Source organism: Dendrobium catenatum, unplaced genomic scaffold (genome assembly GCF_001605985.2).
Source record: "Dendrobium catenatum unplaced genomic scaffold, ASM160598v2 original_scaffold_67303, whole genome shotgun sequence".
In the NCBI taxonomy this organism is placed as follows: Eukaryota; Viridiplantae; Streptophyta; class Magnoliopsida; order Asparagales; family Orchidaceae; genus Dendrobium; species Dendrobium catenatum.
In genome coordinates, this window is record NW_021385752.1 from 386,225 (window position 1) to 413,259 (window position 27,035).

General features: G+C 35.0%; 1 protein-coding gene across 1 annotated transcript; it reads left to right on the forward strand.

The window, feature by feature from the left end:
• Positions 1–20,288: 20,288 nt before the first annotated feature.
• LOC110101776 lies at positions 20,289–21,164 on the forward strand. The gene has a single exon (XM_020829836.1). It carries the CDS (start codon positions 20,289–20,291, stop codon positions 21,162–21,164), a length of 876 nt encoding a protein of 291 aa, XP_020685495.1.
• The last annotated feature ends 5,871 nt before the right edge of the window (positions 21,165–27,035 follow it).

Genomic DNA, 27,035 nt, shown 5'->3' on the forward strand with positions numbered 1-27,035 from the left:
TTGGAAGTTTTTGCTCCTAGTTAATGAACTATGGTTGATCGAAGAGTTGATTTTTTTAATTTAGGTTAGTTTTACAAATCTAAAACTTATAATAAATAATAGTTTAATATTAGAGTTGAATGCCTTTTAGTTTGCCCAATTCAAAATTTTCTCGAATTAATTATGATTTTTCAAAGTTTAGGTAATTAATGAATTATTAAAAAATTGTTTAATGAAGGGCATTTTAGAGGTTTTGATCTAAGACAGTTCCAAGCTACTTGTAATCACCCCAAAAGATCATAAATGACCTAAAAAGATGTTACCAAGTGTTTGGGGAAATTTTGGAGCTTTTAATAATTTTTAATTATTTAATTTGATAAAAAGGTGATGTTTAGTCAAAAATTAAATTAAGGTTCAAATTAAAGTCAAATTAAGGGGCTATTATTTTTTGGAGATTAAGGATTAAATTTTGAAGAGTTTGATATATTATAAATAATTTTTTAAATTAATTTGAATTTATTTGAATTTTTTGAAGTTATCGGGTCTTAATTATGACTTAAGTAAGGGTTTGTTAATTAAGGGGTTTAAAGAAACCTAAAAATTCCTAGAAACTTTTGGGAGGTTTTGATTTCACTATATTTAAATGTGTCAAGTTACATGATAATCGAGGATCTACCCTAACTCCTAGAATTTTTCTAAGTTTGCTAGACGAGTCCTTAATTATTTTCCATAGCTTGTCGCTATGCTAAGTAAGTTTAAATCAAATGTTTAAGACTAGGGATAACATAAGGAAAGATGCAGCAAACACAATCACACCATGTTCTTAGATCTGGGAGAGCTTAGGCTAAGTACTCGTGCATCCTATGTATGCAAAAAAAGATAAAATAAGTTGTTAAACTGGGTTAATGATATGATTAGTGAATGATTGGAGCCCAATCATTCACTAATCATTCCCCCATGAATGTCATTCACAAGAAAAACCTATGTTCACATTTTCATAAGTAGATCTCTCAAAATTATTTGATTTAATCATATATTTTTTAAAATAATTTAAAAATACAAACATATTAATATATAAGTGTATAAGTTTAAATATAGTATAATTAAAAAAATAATTCAATTTACATGGGTATGAGAGATCCACTGGTCACACAAGGATATTTCAAAAATAATTTCAAAATATTTTTAATTTTAAAATATTTAATATATTATTTATTTAAATAATAATTATGCTAAAAATAATTAATAATAATAAATTTTTAATATCTTAAAAAGAATTGTAAATTAAAATACATAATTTTTTGAAAAAATTAAGATTTTATACATAAATTCTTGATTTAAAATAAATTTAATATGAATTATTCAAGTTTAAAAGTAATTAAAAGGGTTTTAAATTTATTTAAAAATAATTAATAATTAAAATAATCGTTAAATTAAATTAGATTATTTATTAAATTTTCTAAAATTCAAAATAATTTAAAAAGAAAATATTTTTTATGAATTTAAATAATATTTTATATAATAGTATTTTAATTATTAATTAAATAACTAAAAATAAAAATAATTTAAATTAATAATAAATTTTAAAATAATTTTAATTTTAAATTAAATAAAATTAAATTCTAAAAATTTTGATATATTATATGTATTTTTTTTAAAATAATTTTTAAAGTATTGTGAATTAAAATGGATTTAAAAAATTTTATAAAATAATTTTTTAAATTAAATAGCGACTGCGGGCTACATGGCTCCACTGATTAGTTTTGCGGTCGAGGGAATTCATTGCGTGGTGGCGCAATGATCATTGCGCCGCTGGTAATGATTACCACATGATTGTGGCAATCAAAACTGTGGAACGCAATTTCTCTTATCTACGTTAGCATGGTTTGGTGACCATCCGATCCTCCGCTGTTTCGAGTGAACGGTTGTGATTGAGCCAGACGGAGAGCGGATCCATGGGATTGAACTATGCAATCGTTCCAAACCACGGAACTATGAGATCTCAATCGTTGATCGTGAGATCAATAGTTGAGATCAACCACTAGCGAACAGGAGAGCAAACATGAGCCCTAAAAAATTATTTTGGCTCATTCTCTCGATCGGGTTCACCAAATCGAACAAAATTTTAAAGTTAACCTCGACTTATGAAGAGAAATCATGGGGGGTAGTTTGTGTGATCTAAAATGAGCTTTAAGAAAAGCTACTTAACGCTAAGTGTACTAGAATAGGGTTAGGGATTTCACCTTGGTTTATAGACAGTTTGACCCGTTTATCTACAAGAAAATGGGTTAATAGTGACCAACAAAATTGGTAGCTAAAAATGTTAATTTGGATGCTAAAGTAAATAGCGACCAAAAATAGTTGGGTTGCTGATTTGTGCAGTAGCCTCGTCGCTGAGGCTTTTAGCAACAAAAAAAAATTTGGTTGTTAAATTAGCAACCACTAATTAGTATTGGGCGCTAAAATTGGACATATTAGCGACCATTTTTTTATGCTAATGAATATTTATTTGGATGCTATTTACTAATTTTGATAATTAATTTTATTTAATACTTTTTTGTTGTAGCGACCAGAATAAAAATTGGTCGAAAAATGATCAACCAAATAAATCACATGGGCCTTCAATTTTATTCCTTTAATTTCATTAGGTTTTGATATATATTTATCGATATAAAATTTATGATATTTAGTAAAAAAAAAAAAGTATATAATTAGTATGCTTTAGTAATAAGAATTAAGATCAATCCATCACTCTTTTATATTGCAATTAGTTAGATAAATTTAATAATAAAGAAATAACACATTTTTTTAGCTTGAGGTAACAATAATAAAAGCATAGAATCCAAAAACTTATATTCATCTCGTGGTATCATTGTCAAGAATTTGCTAGGAGAAAATGAAAATTATATTCATTCATATACTTTTACAAATACATCCATCAATTAACATAAAAATGCGAACTCGAAAACCATTAATCATAAAATCTTAATGTTTACAAAATGATAACATCTAGTTAACATAAAAATCTTTCATTTTTTTATGTAAATAAATATAAAATTACAAAATCACCTCTGTCAAAGGTAAATGACAAGATCAATTTGTAACCATGTTAACACCAATGAATATCTTGTATTGCTGCAGTATGGGATCTATCTCCATATCCATCAATACACATTTCGGATGCAAAAAACTTCAACTTGGAGTACAAGTAGGCAACCCCTACATAAAAAATTTAATAAACAAGATTACCAAAATATTTCAGCAATTCCGAGATAATTCAAGGTAAAAATACAGGGAACTTGCATACTGCTTGGCATCATGTCTTCCTCGAAGCAAAGTTCATAAAAATCTGATAGATGTTCTACTGTTTGATCGCCTCCCTACAAAATTTTAAGTAAATTATTTAAAAAAAAAAATGTTATCTGCTATCATTCTATGAATATGAAGAGTAAAAACTCAAGGAAACAAAAGTAATGATAATAATACTTCAAGTCACATCAAAGCTTCTGCAGTTGGAAGAGAAAAGCACTCCATCCAATCTTCAGTTGTAAGCTTTGCTAGCTAAAATAAATTTTAGATTCAGACGTTTCCATAGAATGAATGCATACTGGAAATCAAGCAGAAATATTTTGACAACAATGCAGATAATTACAATAACACCAATCTTCTTTTTGCTTGTATATCCATCATATATGAGAACAAGCCTGAATAAACACAAGAAGATATTGCATCTTGGCAAAGCACTCAATTTAGTAGTTACAGTATAGCATTTTAGCTGACTAAGATGCTATTACTTTCTCAAAGTTATACTGATATCAGATTAAAATTATTCCAAACTATGACGGTTATTTGATTAATTCTTAGAAGTGAAATTGTAGAATTAAGCAAGCCAGTTAAATTTTAGCAATGCCAGATCCTGCACCTGCTATGAAAGAATGGAAAGGTTACTCATGTAAGCTATGCAGTATGACAAGTAGTTGAAACAAAATTTGTGGAGATAAATATGCTAATAAACGTGAAGCTTATTAAGTGAACTACACACCTATACCTTAAAGTAGAAATAAAATTACAACATATTACAGCAAATAATAAATACATAAAGAAGATCTGAAAAATAAGGAACAAATGACAAAAACAAATGGAAACCAACAAAGCACTAACCCTTCAAAGCAGACTAGAGAATAGCTTGGAAACAGAAGAATTGGACTCACATTATCCAAAGCCAACCTTCATATTCCTCTAATATCTAAAAGGTCTTCTTGAAAAAATTTGGGTCGATTTAGCCTTGAGGTCATCCAGGCAATGCGGTTGGCACAAGGACCTTTTTTTCTTTCTGAATTTGAACTTCCCTTGATTGCCATGAAGGCCATCCAAGTGTTTAAATATAAATAACTGGCTTTGATCATCATCGCCCTGATAGAATTAGCCAAAAACTTTCATTGTTGAACCAAAATTCTTTAATTAATAGAATTACTTGAGTCATTCAACTTCTCATTATTAGCCCTTTTCAAAATCTTAAACTGAATAGCCTTGTTCACTTCAATGATTAAATAAGACGGATCACGATAAAATAGATAAGATGCTTCATTTAGGTGATGGAATTTACCTGTTGTTTGGATCGTAATAGAAGACATTAATGGAGCCATCATTACAGGAGAAGCATACAAAGTAGAAACTAGTTATTATCAAACCACAATCTATTCCAACAATTACAAAATACTTCTCTTTCTATCTCTGCATATATATAGGATATATTATCAGAAGAACTTTATAATTACAATATAATAGGGAAAAGTTTCATAAAGAGAAATGGTTACATGAAAATAACAATCTCATTCAACCTTACAAGTGAAATTTTGATCAGTCATATTGAAACAAATTCAAGTCTTAATGGATTTTACTTGACTTGGTCACCACGTTCTAATCAAATTTGAAGTAGAATTTAAGGAAGCAATGACCTAAGGAAAGATGAACGTAGCCTAGTATGCCTTAATGGTCTTCTACTTCAACATGTTAAGACGTAGATCCGTTGAAATTGTGAAATTGAATGAATATACAATCAAAATTAATTCAACTGTGTAATAAAAGTGATTATTAAGCCATCAATAAGAGCTCACCTGCAGCGCTGTATCTATAAGGATAGGTCCTTAGTGTGTCCAGCTATGATGCCATATTAAGGTCACTTCTTGCCATGTCAAGATAACAATATTCTGATCATTTTTCATATGCTGAAGCATTGTTTTTAGCTCTTTCAATCAGTTTTGTCATCTCATCGTAAGAAGCTTTCTTTTGGTTCTTAAGATAATAAACACAAGCCAGACCCTGATGGACATGTGTGTGCTTGATGGCCAGAGCCTTCATGTAGCATTTGGCAGCTTCATCCAGCCTGTCACAGTCCACATAAAAGCTTCCCATATTGTTATATGCCTTTCAAACCAAGGTATTTACAAAAATCAATCTGTCTTACAAGTAAAGCATAAATAAAATATCATATGTGACTTCCCATCGCATTCAATACTGACCTGCCCTTTTCGAAGGTTATTAGAACCACAACTATTAGCTTGCTCCAACAGTTGAATAACTTTGGAGGAAAAAGCCTGGTCAAGTAATGGAGTGCATGTTGTTATAACATAAGCTCTGTTTCCATGAATCAAAAGCAAACTAGAAGAACAGAGATGGCAGAACGATAAGCAAACACCACAACAGTTAAGTATATTTTCAAGTTTTTAAGCTTAACAAAAGTTGGGTTTAACAGCAAAGGTTATACAATGCATTAAGCCTCACGCTGCAATGTGTTTACAAAATACAGTGGAGAAAACAAACAAGAACTCGCTAAGGAACCTAGTAATTCCCCTCTTAACCATTATCTAACTTATTGATATGATAATATAATAGTTTCAATAACTCTAAAACAAACATCTTGATCCTAGTAATTTGGTAATTGAGAATTGAATTCTTTGTATTTTTTTACTGGAATTATTTGATGGACTACATATATGTTATTAGATTTTGAGACATTTGTTGGTCGGAGGTGAAGCTATAAAAAATTTATTTTTTTATGTAAGTTTATATGATTAGAGAATCACATATAGTTTATTTTTCTCTTTGTTTAGTGCAATATTTCATTTTAATGTTTGTGTTTATAAGAATGATTGTGTTGGTACGGTAAAATGGTATTTGTTCCGGCAAAGCTCATTTTGCTTTGTTCCATTATTTATTCTACAGAAGCACGTGCACTTACCATAGTAGTTGATATGAACTACAAATAAATTATAAGTGGCATAAGATTACAATGATTTACATGCCATGCTATGATATTTCCATAACATGCATAAAGATTTCTTTAAGCTGTGATATGCAAAAAATAAAAATGATAGCTAAGATGACACATCTTTATCATCCTCTAGTTCATTTTGAGTGTATTTGAAATTCACCCATTTTGAGTGAATTCCAAATACATATCTTGGATAAAAGTGATGTTATCCTCATCGACTATTACTACCATTGCAACCCCCTGACACCACACAATTGGCCACCTCCAATAAACTGTCATTCTAAATGCACAATTATTTTATTTTATATTCATTTTACTTGCAAACAAAAAAGTAAAACAATAAACTTTTAGTTTACTGAACCAAACAACTTGAAAATAATACAACTAATAATGAATTTAAAATGAGTGTTTAGATAACAAGAAAATATTGTCATCGATTGTATGTTCTTAAAAATAAGATAAAAAGCTTGACTGCCAAAGTGAAAGGTTTAGGAGGAGATAAAGCACTTGTTGTTGTGCAGATCAAATCTCCGAGCAGAATGAAACAAGAGGAATCGAGTGATCGGAAGAGATTGATAGGGGAATCAGACTCAATATCAAGTTATGTTGGGTGTAGATGTTGCATTGAGCCATTGACTCGAGCAATTAACGAGTAACAAGATGCTTAACATGATTTTGCATTGACTCGAACAGTTAAAGTGTTATGAGATGCTTAATGGGAGCACCAAACACATTGTTAAATGTATTCGATGAAGGGTTAATCACAACCTAACCTTGTCGAAAATTCATGTAGAATTTACCAAGAGGAAATGATGTCTTGAAAGATGCATATCAATAGAAACAATTATGTCCATGCCCAACATTCAAATAACGAGTATACCATAGTAGGGTATATTAAATAGTTGAAGTTTATAGATTATGACACTATGGACTCAATTTGTGACACTTCTTAACATGATTAATATAATCTTTCATCATCAATGGTCAATAATAACTCATTTGTTCCATCTTAACAGTCATTGTAGGGAATAATTGATGCAAACCATAGAGACTTTAATGAACTTCAACTAGAACCTTATCGGCGACATCCTACCCTAGGCATCACAGCCATGTTAGATCAAAATTTCTACAATATTAGTCTATTTGCAGCAAGAGTAAGTACTACAGAAACTCCAACTAATGATAAGGGGTTTGAGCCATCAAACTAGAGCTTCTGCTTATTAATGAAAAGATTGGAATTGACCTTTTCAGAAAGATTGGATAATGATGCTTTGTTCCAACCAATGATAAGGGGTTTGAGCCATCAAACTAAAGCTTCTGCTTCAAGATAGAATGAATCCTAGTATCAAGATTTTGGCAGCAACAGAAATATTAGAATTAACTCATTCTTCTCATTTTTTTCTGTTTACTCCAGTAATTCTATAATCAGTTTTCACCCCCTTTCCATCTTAGCGTGTGTTATAGTCCAAATAGAACATTTTACTACATAACATGCAACAGTGATGCATTAACCATTGGGAGCTGTTTAATATGCTAACATCTTAAGGTTCCAGCCATGGAGATGTTAGTTTAGAATAATTAAACTGCTATACACAACTCAACTTATCTTGATCTCTTAAATACATTAGGCTAAAAAATAAGTAAAGGTTAGAATCACAATCAAACTATGGCATTGTAATATTTAAAAAACAAAAACACACCGAACTATAATATCTAGATTACACTGGCATTTAAATAACTTAGTATTTCAAAGAAAAGCAAACCAAACAGAGCTTTATCATCCTATGATTTAGAAAGGCAACCAATATAGAACAAAAAGTAAAATGAAAAAAACCAAAATTTAAATGCTAATTTGTTTTTTTCATGTTTATCATTAAATATCTCTTGCTTGCAACTTTTTAATGTTTAATATAAAAAAACACCAAATGCCATAATTCAGATTCAGTTAAACAGGATAATACAATCAAGGGAAGCACCTTTGGCAAAATTATCAGCTAAAGAGACACAACAAATAGAACCTTCAAGGAATAAAAATTGACGGAACTAAGGGCTCATTATTATCCTAAGTCCTAAAATACGAAACACCTATCATGATATCATCCCCTGAGAAGCATTAGCAGAGATTGACCAGTAAAACAGAAAAAATACTGAATGCAAAATAGTGAGTGGAGAGGAAAACATAGCCATTGAAAATCAACCATAACCTCTTAAAGCAAAAATAACTATCAATAATGTTGAATGATGCCATAAAAATTAGAGGAAAACATAGTATAAAGAACATCATATAATTTTTGAAATTAAAACAAGAAGAATGGTATTAGGGATAACCTGAGAAGGATAACCCGACAGAGGTGAGTTTGCAGGATTGTCCAAAGAATTGTGAGTGAAGAAACTCATATCAACGCACGAATGAGAGAGGTCGTGGCCGCTAAACATGGAGTCCGCCGATTGCAGTTGGCGATTGCAGTTTGAGATCATCGCTAAAGAGGTAGGGCAAAAATGAGAGAAGTTCGCCAGCGTGAGACTCAAATCGCGAGATTATGTTTTGGTTTAATGAATACTTTTATTTAAATAAGTGATTGATGAAATTTATATAATATATATTATAATTTATTCCATCAATAAATTATTAGATTTATCATCATAAAAACATAAATACTAAAGTGAATTCATCATTTTATTTATTAATTTGAATTTCAAAAATATTATTACAATACAAAAAATTTTCGAGGGTGTAGCCCCCGAAAACCCCCGCAGTGGCGCTGCCCCTTGACCCCGCAACCTGACCGGGCAGGTCAAACCCAGTTAGGGGGTGCTACCTCCTTGGACCTCTGACATATTTGTGAAGCATACGATTATGTACATATTTCAAAAGAATAATTAGTCACTACAATGACATGTATATTTTTAAGAAAAACATTCTCTGAATTTTTAGCGACAAATTTAGCATCCAAATTTTTTTGTGGCTAATATCAAACTTATTATTTATAGGCCTTACCAGTGGAGGAGCCAAAAATTTTTCATATAAGGGTCTAATTTTAAAAAAAACTACCCTCAACTTTTTTCATCCGGGCTTGGGACCGACATTTGCGAAATACCTCATCATCTTCTTTTCCTCTTCCTTATACTCCAAAAAGGTAGCAATATAAAAAGTATTCTTTTATCCTTCTGAATGTTATACTCTAACCAAGTAGAGTATTTATCAAACCACCGAGAATTAAAAAGTCTATATTTGATCTCAAACTTACTTTAAGGAAAGTTATGATTGTGTGGCTGGCATGACCCTTTTTGTAAATATGATCTTCAAATTTGATCACAAATGTTAAAACAAAATTCAAAAAAATGTATACATAATCCAGGATCTGATTGAAGATTTTTTAGATCTGTATCTTTTTTGATGATTCACCAAACAACAAACTATTTCTTTTTTTATTTTGTTCATCATCATTACTTCTTGAATACTATGTTGGTGTTAATGTGCATGACTATAAGGACTTCTTAAAATAGTTTTTTCATAATATTTGGGCAAACAATAAAAGGTAGAAAATGATATTTTTTATCCCAAACATTGTAAAATGACAACAACAAATAATAAAAAAATTCCTTTATGTAAATATGTAAAACAACAACAGCAAATGATATCTTTGATCCCAAACATTGTACAATAATAAAGGCAGGTAAGCATGGTGATAGTAAACGATATCCCAAATTGAAAACAACAAATGAAATAAAAAACAAAAATGAAATCTTATACGGACAAACTAAAAACATCAAACTAAACCTTGCAAATGATGTCTTATATAGATAACTAAAACAAAATCGGAAGAGATTTTGAGAGATTCTTACCTCATGGACTTCAAGTGCATGTTACAACTCGGGCTTCCGAGTTTATGATTAATTGCGTGGATGAATTTGATTATATATCTTTTTATTGTGAATGAAATTCGCTTCCGCATAAAGTCATAAAAAGATATTTCTTCTCATTAAAAGAAGTTTTTAATCATCCAATTCACCCCCCTCTTGGCGCATCTAATAATTTCAGTGCAGACTGCATGATCGAATGGTATAAGCTGCTATGCGACTCATGAAATATGTGAATGCAAGGGTACAAGCTATTTGTGCCACTCGCAAAATCCAAATGCAAGGTTGCCGCCAGCCCTCCTGGACGCACCGCAGCTCCGGTGAAACCGTGGAGACTTGAGGCGGAGGCGACGACGAGACGAAAGCATATTCTGCGTTGTGCGACTCGCGAAAGCTTCTAATGCCGAAAGGATTAGGGCAAGGCAGCAAGCAAATGTTGAACCCTAAAATAATGAGCGAATGTCAAACCCAAAACATCAAACTCAGCTTAAGGGTTTTTTATTTTTTTTGCGGATGGGGCACATGCCCCCAGACACCGCTTCCCTCTCTGCCGCTGTTGGGCCTTACTAATTTTTGGTCAATAAAAGATATCTTTAATGACCAATTTATTTTTGTCTCTATTTTTTTTGTGGCTATTGACTCATTTTCTTATAGTGTTAATGGATTATTACACTTGTAGACTGTCCACACTCCTTTTGTAGAACAAATCACGGTCTTAAATGCTCTAGACCAATGGGAAATTTCCTATAAAGGAATGTGGTCTCGGGTCGTCGGAGATCTCACCGGCGGTGGCCTTGGCTGGTGGGATTTGACAAGGGAGAGGTGGAGGGAAGGTGTGGGAGCTCGAGCACAAAAGATCTAAGCTTGAGAGGGCTTGGAGAAAGAGAGGTTGCACAAGTCCTCTCTAAGTTGCCCTAAGCTCTCTATTTAAAGGCCTAAGCTCATGATCAATGGCCAAGATCTCTTTTAGGGTTAATTAGGAGGGAAAACCCTCATCCTTGGTCGTGGTTTGAGCTAAGGGGCATTAAGAGGACTTTAAATGCATTAAAGGGAACTTAATTGACTTAATAGGTCAATTTGACCTAAGGGTTGACTTGAGTTGACCAAGTCAAGGGTTGACTTGGTCAACCTGGCCAATCATATTCAAGAGGTAATAGGTTGACTCCAAGGAAGATTAGAATTGGGTTTGAATTTAAAATTAGCTCATTTGGGCTTAATGGGTCAACTTGGGTTGACCTAGTCAACTAGGTTGACCCACGACATGGGTCTGAGATCAACAGGGTTGGTCTGACCCATGGAACCCCAAGGAGGTGAGATTTGAGCCTAAGAAGCTATGGAATGGATTTGAAATCGCATAAGAAGGGTTTGGGTCAATTTGGATCAACTTGGATTGATCTGGTCAGCCAAGTTGACCTAGGGCCGTTGTCTGGGCTTAGCAAACTTGGCTTAACTAATTAAACTCAGGGGAAAGGGTCTTGGTGCCTAGCTTGGTCAATTTGACCACCCCCTTTGACCCAGGTTTGGTGGAAAATAAGGTTAACAAACGGACCACCAACAGGAGTGGCGAACAACTAGTGAACCACTCATGTTGGCATTGATCGAATATGACAAGAGATGTAGCGTAAATAATGCAAATAAAATATCACCAAAGGTGAAAAAGCAGGGGAGATCCTCTCCTTGCCTTAACCTATAGTAAGGGCAGAGTCAAGGAGAGAAAAAAGGGAAAGGAGATGCCTCACATTCACCTGACCATATCAAAATTGTGAATGTGGATAGACTTGATGTTCTCCTAACCATATCAAAATAATGAATTAAAGAGTAGAAGATAAAGTAAACCAACTGCATGCCTAACCATATTGAAATAGCAGGATAGAAGGTGGATGGGTCCCGCAATCATCTGACCATATCGAAACAGTGAATGGGGAGCCCAAGTAAAAAGGTAAACTAATTATATGCCTAACCATATCGAAACAACATAATAGTAGGTGAAAGAATCCTGTATCCTCCTGAACTATTGAGATAGTGGATGGGGGTGACTAATACTTGTTTGGCCATATCAAAACATTAAGTAAAGAAGCATGAAAGCTGATGTCTACTTGGCCATATTGAAATAGCAAGATAATTAGGAAAAGAGTCTAACATTCACCTGACCATATCGAAATAGTAAATATAGAAAACTCAATGTTCACCTAAACAAATATAAATAGTGAAACAAAGAGTAAATGGGTGGTGAGGTATGACTCCTAGGGACTCTGTTGGGCTCTCAACCAGGTAAGCTTTAACATCCGCTTGATTATATCAAAATAATAAATGTAAATGGATCAATACTCACCTAACCATAATAAAACATCAAGTAAGGAGTCAAGGGGTAGTGGGGTATGCATCCCAGGGACTTTGTCGGGCACCACTACCCAGGTAAGGTTCAACACCTGCCTGACCATATAAAAAAGTGTGAAAGGATTAATACTAACATGACCAAATTGAAACAGTGAGTAAAGAGTCAAGGGTTGCGGGGTATGTCTCCAAGGGAATCTATCAGGCACCCCACCAAGTAAAGTTCAACATCAGCATGAACATATCAAAATTGCAAATATGAACAACTCAATACTCACATGACTATATCAAAATAGTGAGTAAAGAGTTAAGGGTGGTGGGGTATACCTCCTGGGGATTTTATTGGGCACCCCACCAGGTAAGGTTCAACATCCGCCTAACCATATCAAAACAGCAAATGTGAATGGCTTAATATTCACCTGACTACATCGAAATAGTGAGTAAAGAGTCAAGGGTGGTGGGGTATGCCTCATAGGGACTCTGTCAGGCACCCCACCAAGTAAGTAAGTAAACCAACTACCTGCCTGACCATATCAAAATGGTCAACCCGACACATATCTTTATAGGGATGTGAGGGAGAAAGGAATGGTAAGTGGAAGAACTCTAAGGGAACAATTAATCGAAGGAATTCTAAGCTAGTATTTTTGTTACCACGTGGTAGAGGACAAATCATTGTGGACATGAGTATCTAAATGCTGGCAGAATCTCTTTGGCAACCCTAACCTCATCTGAAAAAAAGGGGGGAAGCAATAGATTGATGCTTTCGGGGCCAACAAAAAGAGATACACCCTCAATAGAATGTGAGAGGGGCAATCTCATTCTAAGTGGAAAAATAAATGAAGTAGCTAGGGGACACACCAGCTACGAAGAATAAAACTATATCAAGTAGAATCAATCATCAAGGAACTATAGTGATAGATCCATACTAATTGATGGGGGCCCTATAAAAAGTTAAAACAACACCAATACATCCAAGGGACCTCTCTAGCAGTCAAGAGTCGTGTCTCAATGGGAGAGTATGTAGCACAGGAAACTAAAGAGCTGGTCTTCTGCTAGGAAATCAATGCTTGAAAGGAGGTGATGGTGAATTTGAAGACACGATACTACAACACAAATGGGGAGAAAAACTGAAATAGCGAGGGGACACACTCACTACAAAAGAAAATAACTACCAATAGGATCAACAATCCTCAAAAGCTCACAGTGGTAACACCCACACAAACTAGTGAAACCCTACGGGAAGTGAGAGTGACCTTGACGCATCCATAGGACTACTCTGGTAGCTAAGAGTAGGGTGTGAATGGAAAAGTAGGTCAGTAAAGAATACAATGAGTTGATCTTCTACTAGAAAATCTAAGCTTATACATAAGTGATGCTAACATCCAAGACAAGATTGTACTACATCACAACCAAGAAAACAACTCGAGAGAGTGAAGAGGGCAAACTCACTACCGAGGCTAGTAATTATAAATAGGATTAATAAACTTTAAAGGGGCATAGTGGTAACACCCACAAAAACTAGTGGGATTCTGTGGAAAGTGAGAACAACACCCATGTATCAGTAGAACTACTCTAGTAGCTAAGAGTAGGGAACGAATGAAATAGTGGGTTGCTAGAAGAAACGAGGGAGCTAATCTTCTACTATAAGATTAAAGCTCTCAAAGAAATGATATTAACACCTGAGACTATGTGTACTGCATCACCATATGGGGAAATAACTTGAGGTGGCGAGGGGATACACTCATCACCGAGGATAGTAATTATGAACATAATCAATAAACAACAAAGGCTCAAAGTGGTAACACCCACCCCAAACAGGTGGGGCCCTATAGGAGGTGAAAGTAACACTACTACATCTAAAGAACAACCCTAAAAGCTGAGGGTAGGGTATGGAATGGGAAACGAGGTCACTAAAAGAGTTTAAAGGAGGCTGATCTTTCCTCAGAAAAATCCAAGCCGAACAAAGAAGTGATGTTAACATCCATGAAAAGATGTACCACATTACTAATAAAGACCATAAGAATCATAAAAAATTATAATTAAACAAGTGTACGCTCATCTTTGAAGCAATCACCAAGATGCTTCGATGGAGAGAAAAAGAGAAGTTTGGGGAACTTGTGCTCTTAGAGAGTAAAGTCGGGTTCCACCTGTGATAAGGGAATTTTGCTCTACTGAGAGCTTCCCTCTTTTTTTTTATCATATATATATGTTTATTTTTTCAAAATCATATATTGGGCATACCTCATACTATCAAAGATAACACATGATAGAGGGAACATTTACCATATCCATGAGCTACTCATAATTTGGAAATATCCTCTAATCATTGGAACATAAAGAGAGGGAGTTATGAATGGCATTGATACACATGCCATATTTGCCATATTAAAACTAGGGAGAGAAAAAGTGTATATGATCTTATAAAGAAGTGAGACATTGGCTTTGATAACCTAGGCCACATTCAACTAAGGTAAATGAATTGGGGAGCACAATCATTGTAAAATTAATGTATGGATGAAATCTATATAAGGATAGTGGATCAACATTACCATTCCCGACTAACATGGGTAGGCATGGACCCAGTATCACATCTTTAAAGGATCTAAGTTAATGGTTTTGATATCCCAGACCACATGCAACTGATATGAAAAAATTGGGGAGCACAACTATCATAATAAGACTAATAGAAGAAAGAAATTCACAAAGGGATAGTTGGTCAACATCACCACACTTGACTAATATAGGTTAGGTCTGGACCCAGTATCACATTCCATAAAGGGGTTTGAACTATTGGTTTTGATATCCCAGACCTGACTTGGTGACAAGTAGATTTAGGGGGGGAGGGGGGAGGGGCTAAAATTTATGTTAGATTCAAAGGTATACAAATATCATAAGTCTATACCAATCTAAGTAAACAATAGAACTTCAATATATATAAATCATATGGTTTGCACTAGTGGACCAAAAGAAATCTAAGAAAATAATGCATATTGGTTTTAATAACTCATACCACACTTGGGGGTGCCAAGTAAAATTAGGAAGAACAAATCCTCATAAGGGGAGGACAAATTAAAAATTCTATGCACTAACACTAATGTGATTGATGTGAACTGACATAAGCACAAACTTCCCTACGGTGTATCAGTGTATCACCTTTAAGGACGGCCTTATACTCTTTATAACAAACATTGTGTGGTAGAGAACAAATCATCGTGGCTAGATAAACTACCAAAAAGTAAAAAGGATCCATTCAGGGGTACATATATAGAGGGATATTTATAGGAGGTAGGGAGGCTCCTCCTGTGCAAAATTCAATCATAGTACTTATTCAAGTATTGCCCATTGAACTAAGTCGCCAACCTAGAAAGAATGGGGTCGAGCAAGGCGATCATGTGACCGGGCCATACGGGCTTGGTATAGTTTGAGGTTATAATGAGCTTATAAATAGAACTCTTTTAAACCATCAAGCTCTTCCAACCATAGTCTTGCATTATCTTCATGAGAAAGATTAAGACTAACTGCCACCCATAGCGAGGGGAGCTCGACCTCAACTAGGAGGACTTCTTCAACCCCAAAAGCCAAAGCATATGGGGTAGATAGGGTAAGAGTATGGTAGGTAGTCCTATAGGCCTAAAATGCCTCGGGTAATCTATCTTGCCACTCTCATTTATTTGCAATAAGGATTTTCCTTATCAGTTGCATGAGAGTTTTATTAAATGCCTCTGCCAAGCCATTAAATTTAGAGTAGTAAATTGAAGACTATTGCCAATTAATGTTATGGTGGCGGGCAAATCTGATAATTTTGGTGCTTCTAAATGACAGCCTGTTATATGAGATTATATGGTGCAGAACACCAAAGAGGTACACAATGTGATCGTAAAAGAAGCGCATCACATTTTCTAATTTGACTTCCTTAAGTAAGATAGCTTCCGCCCACTTAGAGAAGTAATCAGTGGCAGCTAAAATAAACCTATGACCCTTAGAGAAAGGAGGGTCAATAGGACCCACTCCATCCATGTCATAGCCTTCAAATGGCCAATGTGATACAATAGGGTACAACTAATTAGGGGTTTGGTGAATCACAATATTATGAATCTGGCACTAGTGGCACTATCTAGCATACTCTATACAATCATGGATCATAGTCGACAAATAGTATCAAAGATGCCTAATTCTTCCTTTCATTTTTTGTCCATACAGATAAGCACCGCAAAGCCCTTCATATATCTCTCCCATGACATTACGAGTCTCTTCACTATTAAAGTAACACAATCACATATATCTCTCCCATGACCTTACGAGTCTCTTCACTATTAAAGCAAAACTTCTATGTCCTGGTAGTAGAGAGAGTCTGGTATTTCGAGTGACAAGTTTTGAATTTTTAAATAGCGGGATTTGCGGATTTTGATGGGAACTAATGGTCTCCGACCACCACTGGCCAGTGTACCACCTAAGGATCGTCGATCATCTGGACGATCAATGTTTGGTGTTGTTCTTGGAGCTTCGGCATCTCCTCTAGCTTTCGGAGATGGGAGGATGTCGTTCAATGGAGCTAATGTCGAAATGAATAAGCCATTGATTATTAATGAGGGAGGATTGCTGGTAAATAAGAAGGAAGCTGATGTTGTTGTTAAAGGCAAAGGTATCTTGCAAGAAGACAATCTTGAAGGTTTCTGTTCAAATGGGATGGTGTTGCAACATAATGAAGATTCTGTAAAATTTCCTTCAACTATCTTGAAGAATGATGCAAATCATATATTTGACGTAGAAGAGAGATGTTTTGTGCGGAATGAGAAGGATGACAATCACTGTAAAAATGCAATTGAAGCTAAGGATTCTGATGAAATGGAGGAGTGAAGATTATTATACCTGAAGCTATTACAAATTCAGAATTGAATGAAGTTTGTAAATGTAGCAATGGAAACTTAGCTGGCTGTGACAATATGAATGTGGAAATGTCTAAAAGACTTGTACCTGGGAATCAACTTAATGCTTGGGAGAAGAAACAGAACAACAGAGTTGATGACATGGATTTCGGGAATTTTTTATCTGAAGATGGGAAATCTATCAAGCTTCATGAGCAGGTGTTAGAAAATTCTAAAAAACTGCTGAACTCATTAGTAGTAAAAGTTTTTGGTTATGAAATCCCTTTCTCTTCTATCAATTATGAACTGAGAAAATAGTTGTTAGTTTATGGAAAATTTAATCTTAGAGTGCTTGGGAGAGGATGGATTTTATGCTCATTTTATGACCCCAGCCATGTGGAAGCAGTTTTAACTAATTGTCCTTGGTTTGTAAATGGTAGTATTGTGAGAATTGATAGGTGGACGCAAAGTTTTAATCCAAATTCACTCAAAAGACTTATAGCTCCTATTTAGATTAGACTCCCAAACATTCCATTGCATTGTTGGGATGAAATCAACCTTTTCCGCAAAGCATCTATGGTTGGCAAGCCTTACTTGATCGACGGGAATATGTTTCAATGGTCAAGGAGAGAATTTGGAAGAATTTGTGTTCGAATTGAGCTAGATGCTAAATTACCTACAGGTGTTTGGGTAGAAGGAGAAAAACATAAATTCTATCAAAAGATAGAGTATGAGAGGATTCCTAGCTTATGCCATGATTATGGGAAGATTGGGCATAGCAAAAACAATTGTGCCAAGTCTATCATGAGAGTTTATTAGGGATGTTAAGCCCTATAGAACTAGCCCATGCTAACCAAGAGAGAGGTGAATTGGAAAACTTTAAAACCCAAGATAAAACTCCAACCAAAATCACCACAAAAAAAGAGCGGAAGAAAAATAAATGCGGAAGCGATAATAATAAAAGAACACACTGGATTTATAGTGGTTCGGTCAAACCTTGACCTACATCCACTCCTTGGAGGCACCCTCCAAGTATTGCACTAAAATCGTGACTCTCATTTAGCCCCCACAGCTAGGCGGACAAGCCCTTACAAAATCACTTCCACCTTCCCCGATTTGGCAGAGTCGCCAGGTCCTTTGACACCAAAGAGATCTTCTTCTTTGGTGAACTTACCTCGAGACAAGCCTTGAATCCGATGGTACTAAGGTGCGAGTTCGCCGGAGCAACCGTGTGGAATCCCCTCCACACTCCCTTGAGTTCCCCCCCTCACAGGATCTTCTCCCTCTCAAACTCCACCCTTTCCTATCTCCCTTTCAAGCTCTCTCTTTCCCCCATAAGAACAAAGCTACAATGGCTGCCAAAGACACTTACAAAGTGCCTTGCCATAGCTTAAAAAGAACTTCTCAAAATGAGCTCATTAATGTAAGTTGCCGACATTATCGTCCAGGATGATAGGCATATCGTCCTGGCCGATTAGTTCAATTATAAGGAAAATCATCCTGAATATTGCCCTGAAATGAAGCTGGATGATGTCTAATCGTCCTGGACGATCTTGAGATCGGCCTGGACGAAATCCCCATTAATTGCTTTCCAAAACTGCCTGAGAAATTTTGGAAAAATTGACCTGGATCGGCCAGGGCAATATTTTATATTCCAGGCCGATATACCAGGATGATATCCAAAAATAAGATTTTCCTAAGTAGATATGGCGACAGATTCTTGCTGAATTGAGCCGATCGTCCTGGCCGAAACAAATCATCCAGGACGATGTGTTTTGCATAAAGACGGCTGCTTTAATGAGGATGCCCTAATTAGGGTTTCTACTTTTGTCAGATCGTCCAGGACGATATAAATATCGTCACGGACGACGTTACCAAAAAATAGAAATCTTTTAGGGCACAACAGAAAATCTTTCCAGTTACAAATCATCAGATGCCACACCAAATACAACAGACTCAAGAAAGGAAAAAGGATTACAAACTGACACAAACTTAGTCTACACAATCTTGAGCTGGTTCTAAATTGCAGTTTGATCTTGTGAACCTGAAACGTTAGCACAAAAGGTAATCGTAGAGAAATAAGGAATGTTTGCTATCATCAAAATCATAAACCATGATCCGCAACATATCATGGAGAACAAATTGAAGAATGTTCAGCCAGTTAAGGGAAATCTGGAAAAACCAAATGAATATAGTTTGGGTGGTAATAATCAGTTACTGTTGAAGGGTTGGACAAAGAAGAGTATTGGCCGTGGATGTTGGTGAAATATGGTAAGAAGAAGCTTTATAGTAATAATCAAAGGAAGCCTACACAACGGGAAGACAGCAAAAGAATCTTTGTACCATTGAAGAGGAATAATATAAGAGATGGTGAAAACATGGAGAAAGAGAATGCTGTGAATCTGGAGACAAAGAAGCAACAACTTATCATCAGTGAGAAAGACAAACCAGGTCCTGCTACTTCAGAAGTTCTGTTAACCAGGAATTCTCTGGTACTCAACGATGGAAACAGTTTTAGATCTCTTGTGGATCTTGAAGAATAAGGGGAGATTGTATAAATTACTGAGAAAGGAGTAGATGATAAAGAGATCAAATCTGTTAATAATGATGAAGACACAACAACTGATGATATCAAGAGAAGTATAGAAACAGAATTCCCTGGAGATGGAGCTTTTGTGAATAATGGAAGTGGAGGAATGGAAGGTTATTCTAAATCAACAAAAAAAGAGGATTTCTAAACAATTGAGGAATTTGGGACCTATCAGTTCTTCTAACAGATCAAGGAGATTGGAGCTTGAAGGGAAAGGTAACATGGAGATGTATCCCCCTATTCCCATTTAATGTATTCCATCGCATTTTGGAATTGTAGAGGAGCAAGGAAGAAGAGTGCTTCTCCATATCTTAGAGAATTTGTAAAATTACATTATGTGTATTTCTTGGGTTTGGTTGAAACCAAAATAAACTCAATAGATAGAATGGAAGTTAATCTTTTGATTGGAGATGAATGGGATTTTGTTTATGTTCCATCATCTGGATTATCTGGCGGAATGGTGATTCTATGGAGAAATAAAATTGCTGAATACTCAGTTATTGACTACTCTTCTCAAGTTGTCATTGTTGATTTGAAGGTGCCAAACAAATTTCTGTGGAGGATTGCTACAGTGTATGGAAGCATATATGTGCAGAAGAGAAAGGAATTATGGGATATGTTGAATAAATATTCAGTTGAAGATGTACCTATGGTAATAGGTGGTGATTTCAATTGCATTTTGGCTAAGGAAGACAAAATTGGTGGTAGGAGATTTCTTTTCTCCCAAGGACCAAGGAATATGAAAAATTGCTTGATGGAAAATGATCTTCATGAAGTGGGATTTATTGACCCTAAATACACTTGGTGTAATAACAAAAGTAGTGGAGCTAGAATTCTTGAAAGATTGGATAGGTACTTCATTAATTTTAAAGCAATGAGCTCCTCTCAAAGGTTGGTGGTAAGACATTTAGCTAGAATAGCCTCAGATCATTATCAAATTATTCTAAACATTCTTGACTCTTTCCCTCAAGTCAAAAGGAATATCAAGTTTGAAGATTGTTGGGTTTCTTACAAAGCTTCTTTTGCGGCGGTGAAGAAAGAATGGAGCAGAAATTATCAAGGTGATAGTTCTCAAGTGCTTAATAAGAATTTTCAAAAATCTTTGAAATCTCTATTCTATTGGAGCAAGGCCAAACTCAAGGACCTTAACAAACTAAAAGAGGATCTTATGGTTGAAATCTTGGAGCTACAAAACAAAGAACCTACTTATGGAATCCTCTCAGAATTTGATTGCTGGAAACATAAAAATAAGGTTAATTAGGTGAATTCTATAATGGCTAGATTGAATGATTGGTGGAAGCAAAGAGCCAAAGTGAAGTGGCTTGTGGATGGAGATAGTAATTCAACGTTTTTTCATTCTTTTGCTAGTGCAAGAAGGAATTTAAACAAGATTATAAAAGTTAAAGATGAGTTTGGAGAAATGGTGGAAGAGCAAAATCTGATTGAAGAAACTTTTTTCAAATTTTTTGATAAGAAGTGGGAAGCTAAGAGCTGTAAGCTTCACGGGTGGCCAATTGTTACTAGCTTCTTGAATGACACAGATAGAAGGTATCTGGATGCAGAATTTGCTGTTGAAGAAGTGGAGAGAGTGCTGAAATAATTGGTTGGCAACATCTCACCTGGCAAGGACAGCATTACTTATTCTTTCATCAAGGCATATTGGAATATTATAAAAGAAGATTTCTGGAATGCTTTCAATCATTTCTTTAGCAATGGAGTTTTAAAAGAATATTGGAAGGAAACTATTGCTCTAATCCCAAAGGTATCAAATCCTCTTTTACCTTGTAATTATAGACCTATTAGTCTTTGTAATTTTGTTTACAAAGTGGCAGCTAGGGTGTTACTAAATAGGTTAATTGAGGTTATTCCTAAGCTTATATATAGAGAGCAAGCAGCTTTCATCCGAGGGAGATCTTTATCAGATTATGTGTTGATTGCTCAAGAAGTCTGCCACAAATTTAGATTCTCCAAAGCAGCTAAAGATATGGTTTCTTTTAATGTAGACATGGAATAAGCTTATGATTCAATGTCTTGGAATGCTCTTAGAAATGTATTGGACTATTTCAACTTTCCTCCAAAAATTTCTAAACTAGTCATGGAATGTGTGGAAGATCTGAAGTTTGCTTTGATTATCAATGGAAGATACTCTAGTTAGATTCAAGCAAATAGTGGTTTTAGACAAGGATGCCCATTGACTCCAACTCTCTTCATTGTTTGTGCACAACTTCTTTCCAATGCTTTTGCTTAAAACTCAAGTGGTATTAGAATAAATACCAATGGACATAGAATATCACATTTATTGTTTGCTGATGATGTGGTGATGTTTTCCAAAGACAATAAAAAAGCAGTTAAGAAGGTGAAGGAGATTTTATATGATTTTTGTAATTGGACAGTCCAACGTGTTAATTTAAGCAAGTCTTCCATGTTGTTTGGGAAACACGTTGGCAGAAGGAAGAAGAAAAACATTGCAAGGATAATGGGCTTCAAAACTGTCAAGGAATTCAACTACTTGGGGATAAAGATGGCATTAAGGAGACTTTCATATGATGACTTTCAGTTCATCATTGATAAAACAATGAAGCTACTAAGAATACGAGGGAGAAAAATCCTATATGTAGCTGGTAAAATTACTTTAGTAAAATCACTTTTGTTATCTTTACCAGCTTTCTATGGTTCTCATTCCCTATTACCAAAATGATTTCTTGATGAGTTAGATAAAATCTACAGGAATTTTGTTTGGAGCAAATCAGATGGGTCTACGGGTTTGCATTATGTTTGTTGGGAAGAAATGTGAAAACCTATGAGCAAAGGAGGAAGAGGATTGTTTTCATGTGCTTCTAAAACTTCTGCATTAAGAACAAGATTGGCATGGAGGTTCTTTCAAGACAGGGATTCTCTTCTACATGAGGTGTTTGCTGCCAAGTATGGTGAAAAACTTGAAATGTGTAACAATAGAGTTAATTGTTCCTCTTCTTGGAAATTATTGAAGGATGGTTGTAAAATGCTTAAACCAAATGTTAGATGGGCATTGGTTGATGGTGAAGATGTAGATGTATTTAAATACATTTGGATCTTGGATAAGTGCATCAATCATTGGCCTACTTTTATTGTCCTCATGAAGATGAAGCTGTATTTATAAAAGAATTTATCCAAGATGGTTGCTGGAATGTACCAAAATTACTTAATATGTTTGGTACAGATTTGGTTTCTCTTATACTTCAGGTGAAGATAGCTCAAGACGGTGGGGGAGATCAGATCGAACTTGTTCAGCAAAAATCTGGGTTGACAATTGCTGGAATGGCTTTCAATGCTTTGAATCAACATAGCAGAGAATTTCAACAATGTAATTGGTTTAAAAAATGAAAGCTGAACGCTCGGGTGGATCTGTTCTGGTGGAGGGTGTTCAAAAATGTCATTCCAACATTCAAATTCTTACAACAAAGGAGGCTAAGGGATAATGCTTCTTGTCCAAGAGGTTGCAAAGCAATTAAAGACACTGAACATGTTTTGTGTACCTGTTTGAAGCTAAAAGAGGTAATCAACCATCTTAATCATTGGGGATTTGGTATTCCTGTTTTTCAAAGATATGAAGAAAGTACTATATGGCTGGAATCGATAGCATTGAAGAAAGGTTTCTTAGCAAACTTATATTGTAATGCAGTTTTCTTATCTTGGAAAGCTAGGAATAAGAAAATTCAAGAAGGTATGGAGGAAAGTCCAACTTTTATTACTTCTAATGCAATATGTTATACATCTATACTTCATAACTATATCCATTTCTCATTTAGCAACTGGGATGTCAATCAATCGAGTAGATTGTCTAATTCTTGGCAACCCCCTCCACCCGAATGGATAAAAGTTAATGCAGATGCTTCTCTTCTACCGACCTATAAAGCAGGCATTGCTAGAATTTTCAGAGACTATAAAAGCTGATTTTTATTTGCTTTTGGAATTAATTGTATTCATTAGGATATTGCAAAATTGGAGCTTCTTGCAAGCCACTCTTTGAAGGAAGTAATCAAGGATTGGATGTTCAAGTATAAAGGAATCATAATAGAAGGTGACAACTCCAACATCATATCTTTTTTGCAAAAGATTTGGAAAAAAGCTAACCTCATTGATAAAGATCTTGACTTTCTCAAAGAATTTTGCTTTGCTATTTTCAATTGTATTAGTAGAGATAGCAACAAGTTAGCTAATTATTGTGCTAACTTAGCTATTTTTAATAGCTTTTGTTGGGATGATGTCTCTTTGAATAAGGTTCCTCCTTCTTTCTTCAAGATTTTGAAGGAGGAATCAACCATTTATATGTATCATTGCTTTAGTTTTTAATATAAGCTTGCTTCAGATTTTCTTTCAAAAAAAAAACCATATTTGGTCGAAAGAGCATCGATATAGGGTGTCATTTATATAGGTGAATGATAGAGCTCTCTTTCTAATTTGAACAGTGAGAGATCGATTATACAGAAGCCTATCATGCTTCAAATATTCAATAAAGGGCACCTTACAATTTGACTCTTCCTTAATCACAAGCACTATAAGGGTCTGATCGGGAGAAGATAAATCTATGGGGCATACGGCTTGACGATACTGGACAAAAATAGATACTGGGTTTTGTATTCAGGTCAACCAATTTATTTTCTAACTTAGCCAAGGCATCTTCTTTACCGTTTGCAGATCTAGGGACTTTGGCCAAAGTCACTTCAGGAATTAAGCATAACAGCTACATTGCTTTATTATGACATGCTAGGAGCTCAGGCTTAAGTACTTTGAAGACTCCTGCTACTTGATTTATGATTAGTTGGGAGTTTCTAAAGTTCTTTACCCACATAATATTCATCTAAATGGTAAACTCTAGTTCCAAAATAAGAGCTTCATACTCAGCTTCATTATTAGTATGAGGTTCTAAGAGACTATAGGAGTATCGAAGAAAGTGAGCTTAAGGGGATATAAAAATAAGGCTCAAACCTATCCTAACTGTGGGAGTTCCATTTTGATGTAAAGCATTAAAAGATGATGCACCGTCAAAGTAGAACTCCCAAGTAGGGGACTCCTATTCATTCACACTCATGATTATTTAATCTAGAGAAAAATAGATCATCTTTCAGTGGAAAATCTATAAGAATCAGGTGAGCTACAAAAAAGTCAGCCATATCCTGACCTTTGATGACCCACTGAGGGATAAAAGTAATATCAAAATATAGTAGGATCATAGACCAGCATGCTAAATGACCTAAGAGGGTCAGACGGGTAATCAAATACTATAAAAGGATGACTCGAGAGATCAGGTTAACCTTATGTGAAAGCATATAATTTATAAGCTTCTGTACCACAAAGATCAAAGCTAAACATTGATTTTCCATCATCGTGTATTTCAACTCTACAGGTATCAACCACCTACTAAGATAGTACAAGGCATTTTCTTTATTTTTTTATTCTCTTGAGCCAACAATAAACTTAGGGATTCATCCAGGACCATAGTGCAAAGGATCAATAGCCTACCTGGAATGGGAGCAGCTAAAATAGGGTGGCTCATCAGTTAGCACTTTATACTCTCAAAGGCCTCCTAACAATGCTCATCCTAATGAAAACAAGTATCCTACTTCACTAGGGTAGCGAAGGGATGACATCTACCATAAAGATTGGAGATAAATCTTCATAAGAAAGTGAGCTTAACCTAAAAAAGATCTCAATTTGGTAAGATTCTTATAAGAATTCATATCCACTATGGCTTTGATTATGGAAGGATCAATTTCAATGTCACGATAACGAATTATAAACCCTAGGAACTTTCCTGCACTAACACCAAATGCATACTTTAAAAGATTCATCTTTAAATCATACTTGCGTAGGTACTCAAAAATGATTTATAGATTTTAATGGTGATCTCCACAGACCTTACATTTGACCACCAGATCATCCACATAGTGGTCAACTTGCTCGTGTATCATCTCTCAAAGATAATAGTCATAGCCCCAATATTCTTGTGACTGAAAGACATCACCTTATTATAGAACACGCCTATAGGCATGTAGAATGCAATAAATTTTTCATCTTCCGATGCCATCTTTATTTAATTGTAACCAGATGAACCATCCATGAAGGAGAAAATGCTATGGGATGATGATATATCCAACATAAGCTTGGGAATAGGAAGAGAGAAATCATTCATAGGCAAGCCTTATTTAAATTACGAAAGTTGATATATACATGAATTTTCCAGCTCTTCTTCCAGACCGAAATAATATTTATAAGCCAAGTAGGGTACTTCTCTTCGTGAATAAATTCAGCTTTAATAATCTTCTTAATTACAGTGATCACCTTTTACTAAATCTCCAACCTTATCCTATGAGGTGATTATTTAATAGGGACTGCATCATGCTTAATAGCCAACTTATGGATTACTACCTCTGGGTTTAGACCGGACATCTTAGTGTAATTCTAGGCAAAGCAATCCTTAAACTCTAAGAGTAGCTGATGTATTCTTGAGCCTCTAAGTCAGATAATAAGGCACTATAGAAAATAGACTTACGATCTGATTTAATGCCCAAGTTTACCTCACATAATTCATCCATGGTGGAAGTGGTGCCATCTTCGAACTCCCGTGGAGCATCAAGGACCCTATCCTCAATATCATCCGGGTTTTCTTCATTAGTAAGAGAAATAACTTGATATGAGTGAGAGACAGCACGAATATTGGTATGAGTAGACTGACTCTTCACAGTATAACCCACACCTTCTAGGGTTTGAGAGTGATCAATTCACCAAACATGGGCTTGTTGTAGAGCTCGTTCATCAAACCAAGTTAAAGGAATAACACCCCACTCTATATAGTCTTCTATAATATTGGAAAACTAATGAGGGACAGTTATAACCCCCTTATCCATAGCGATCTCTGCTAGATCCTTACTCCTACGACCTAGTGGTGCACCAATAATATGGGATAAAGAGGCACACTCCCTAGGTCATGGTGGCCCAAATGACTTATATAGTGGAGGTATATAGTGCTTACTAGTCTATAGTGAACCACAAATACTAGTGGAAGGAGTGTTAGAAGGTCTTTGATGAGACTCCACAATTCTTATTTTACACATCTGATGGGAAATAGATTATTTATTAGTAGTCTGAATTC

Coding starts and splice junctions, on each gene's coding strand:
- LOC110101776 (XM_020829836.1), top strand. CDS start 20,289: ATGGAAGTTAATCTTTTGATTGGAGATGAATGGGATTTTGTTTATGTT.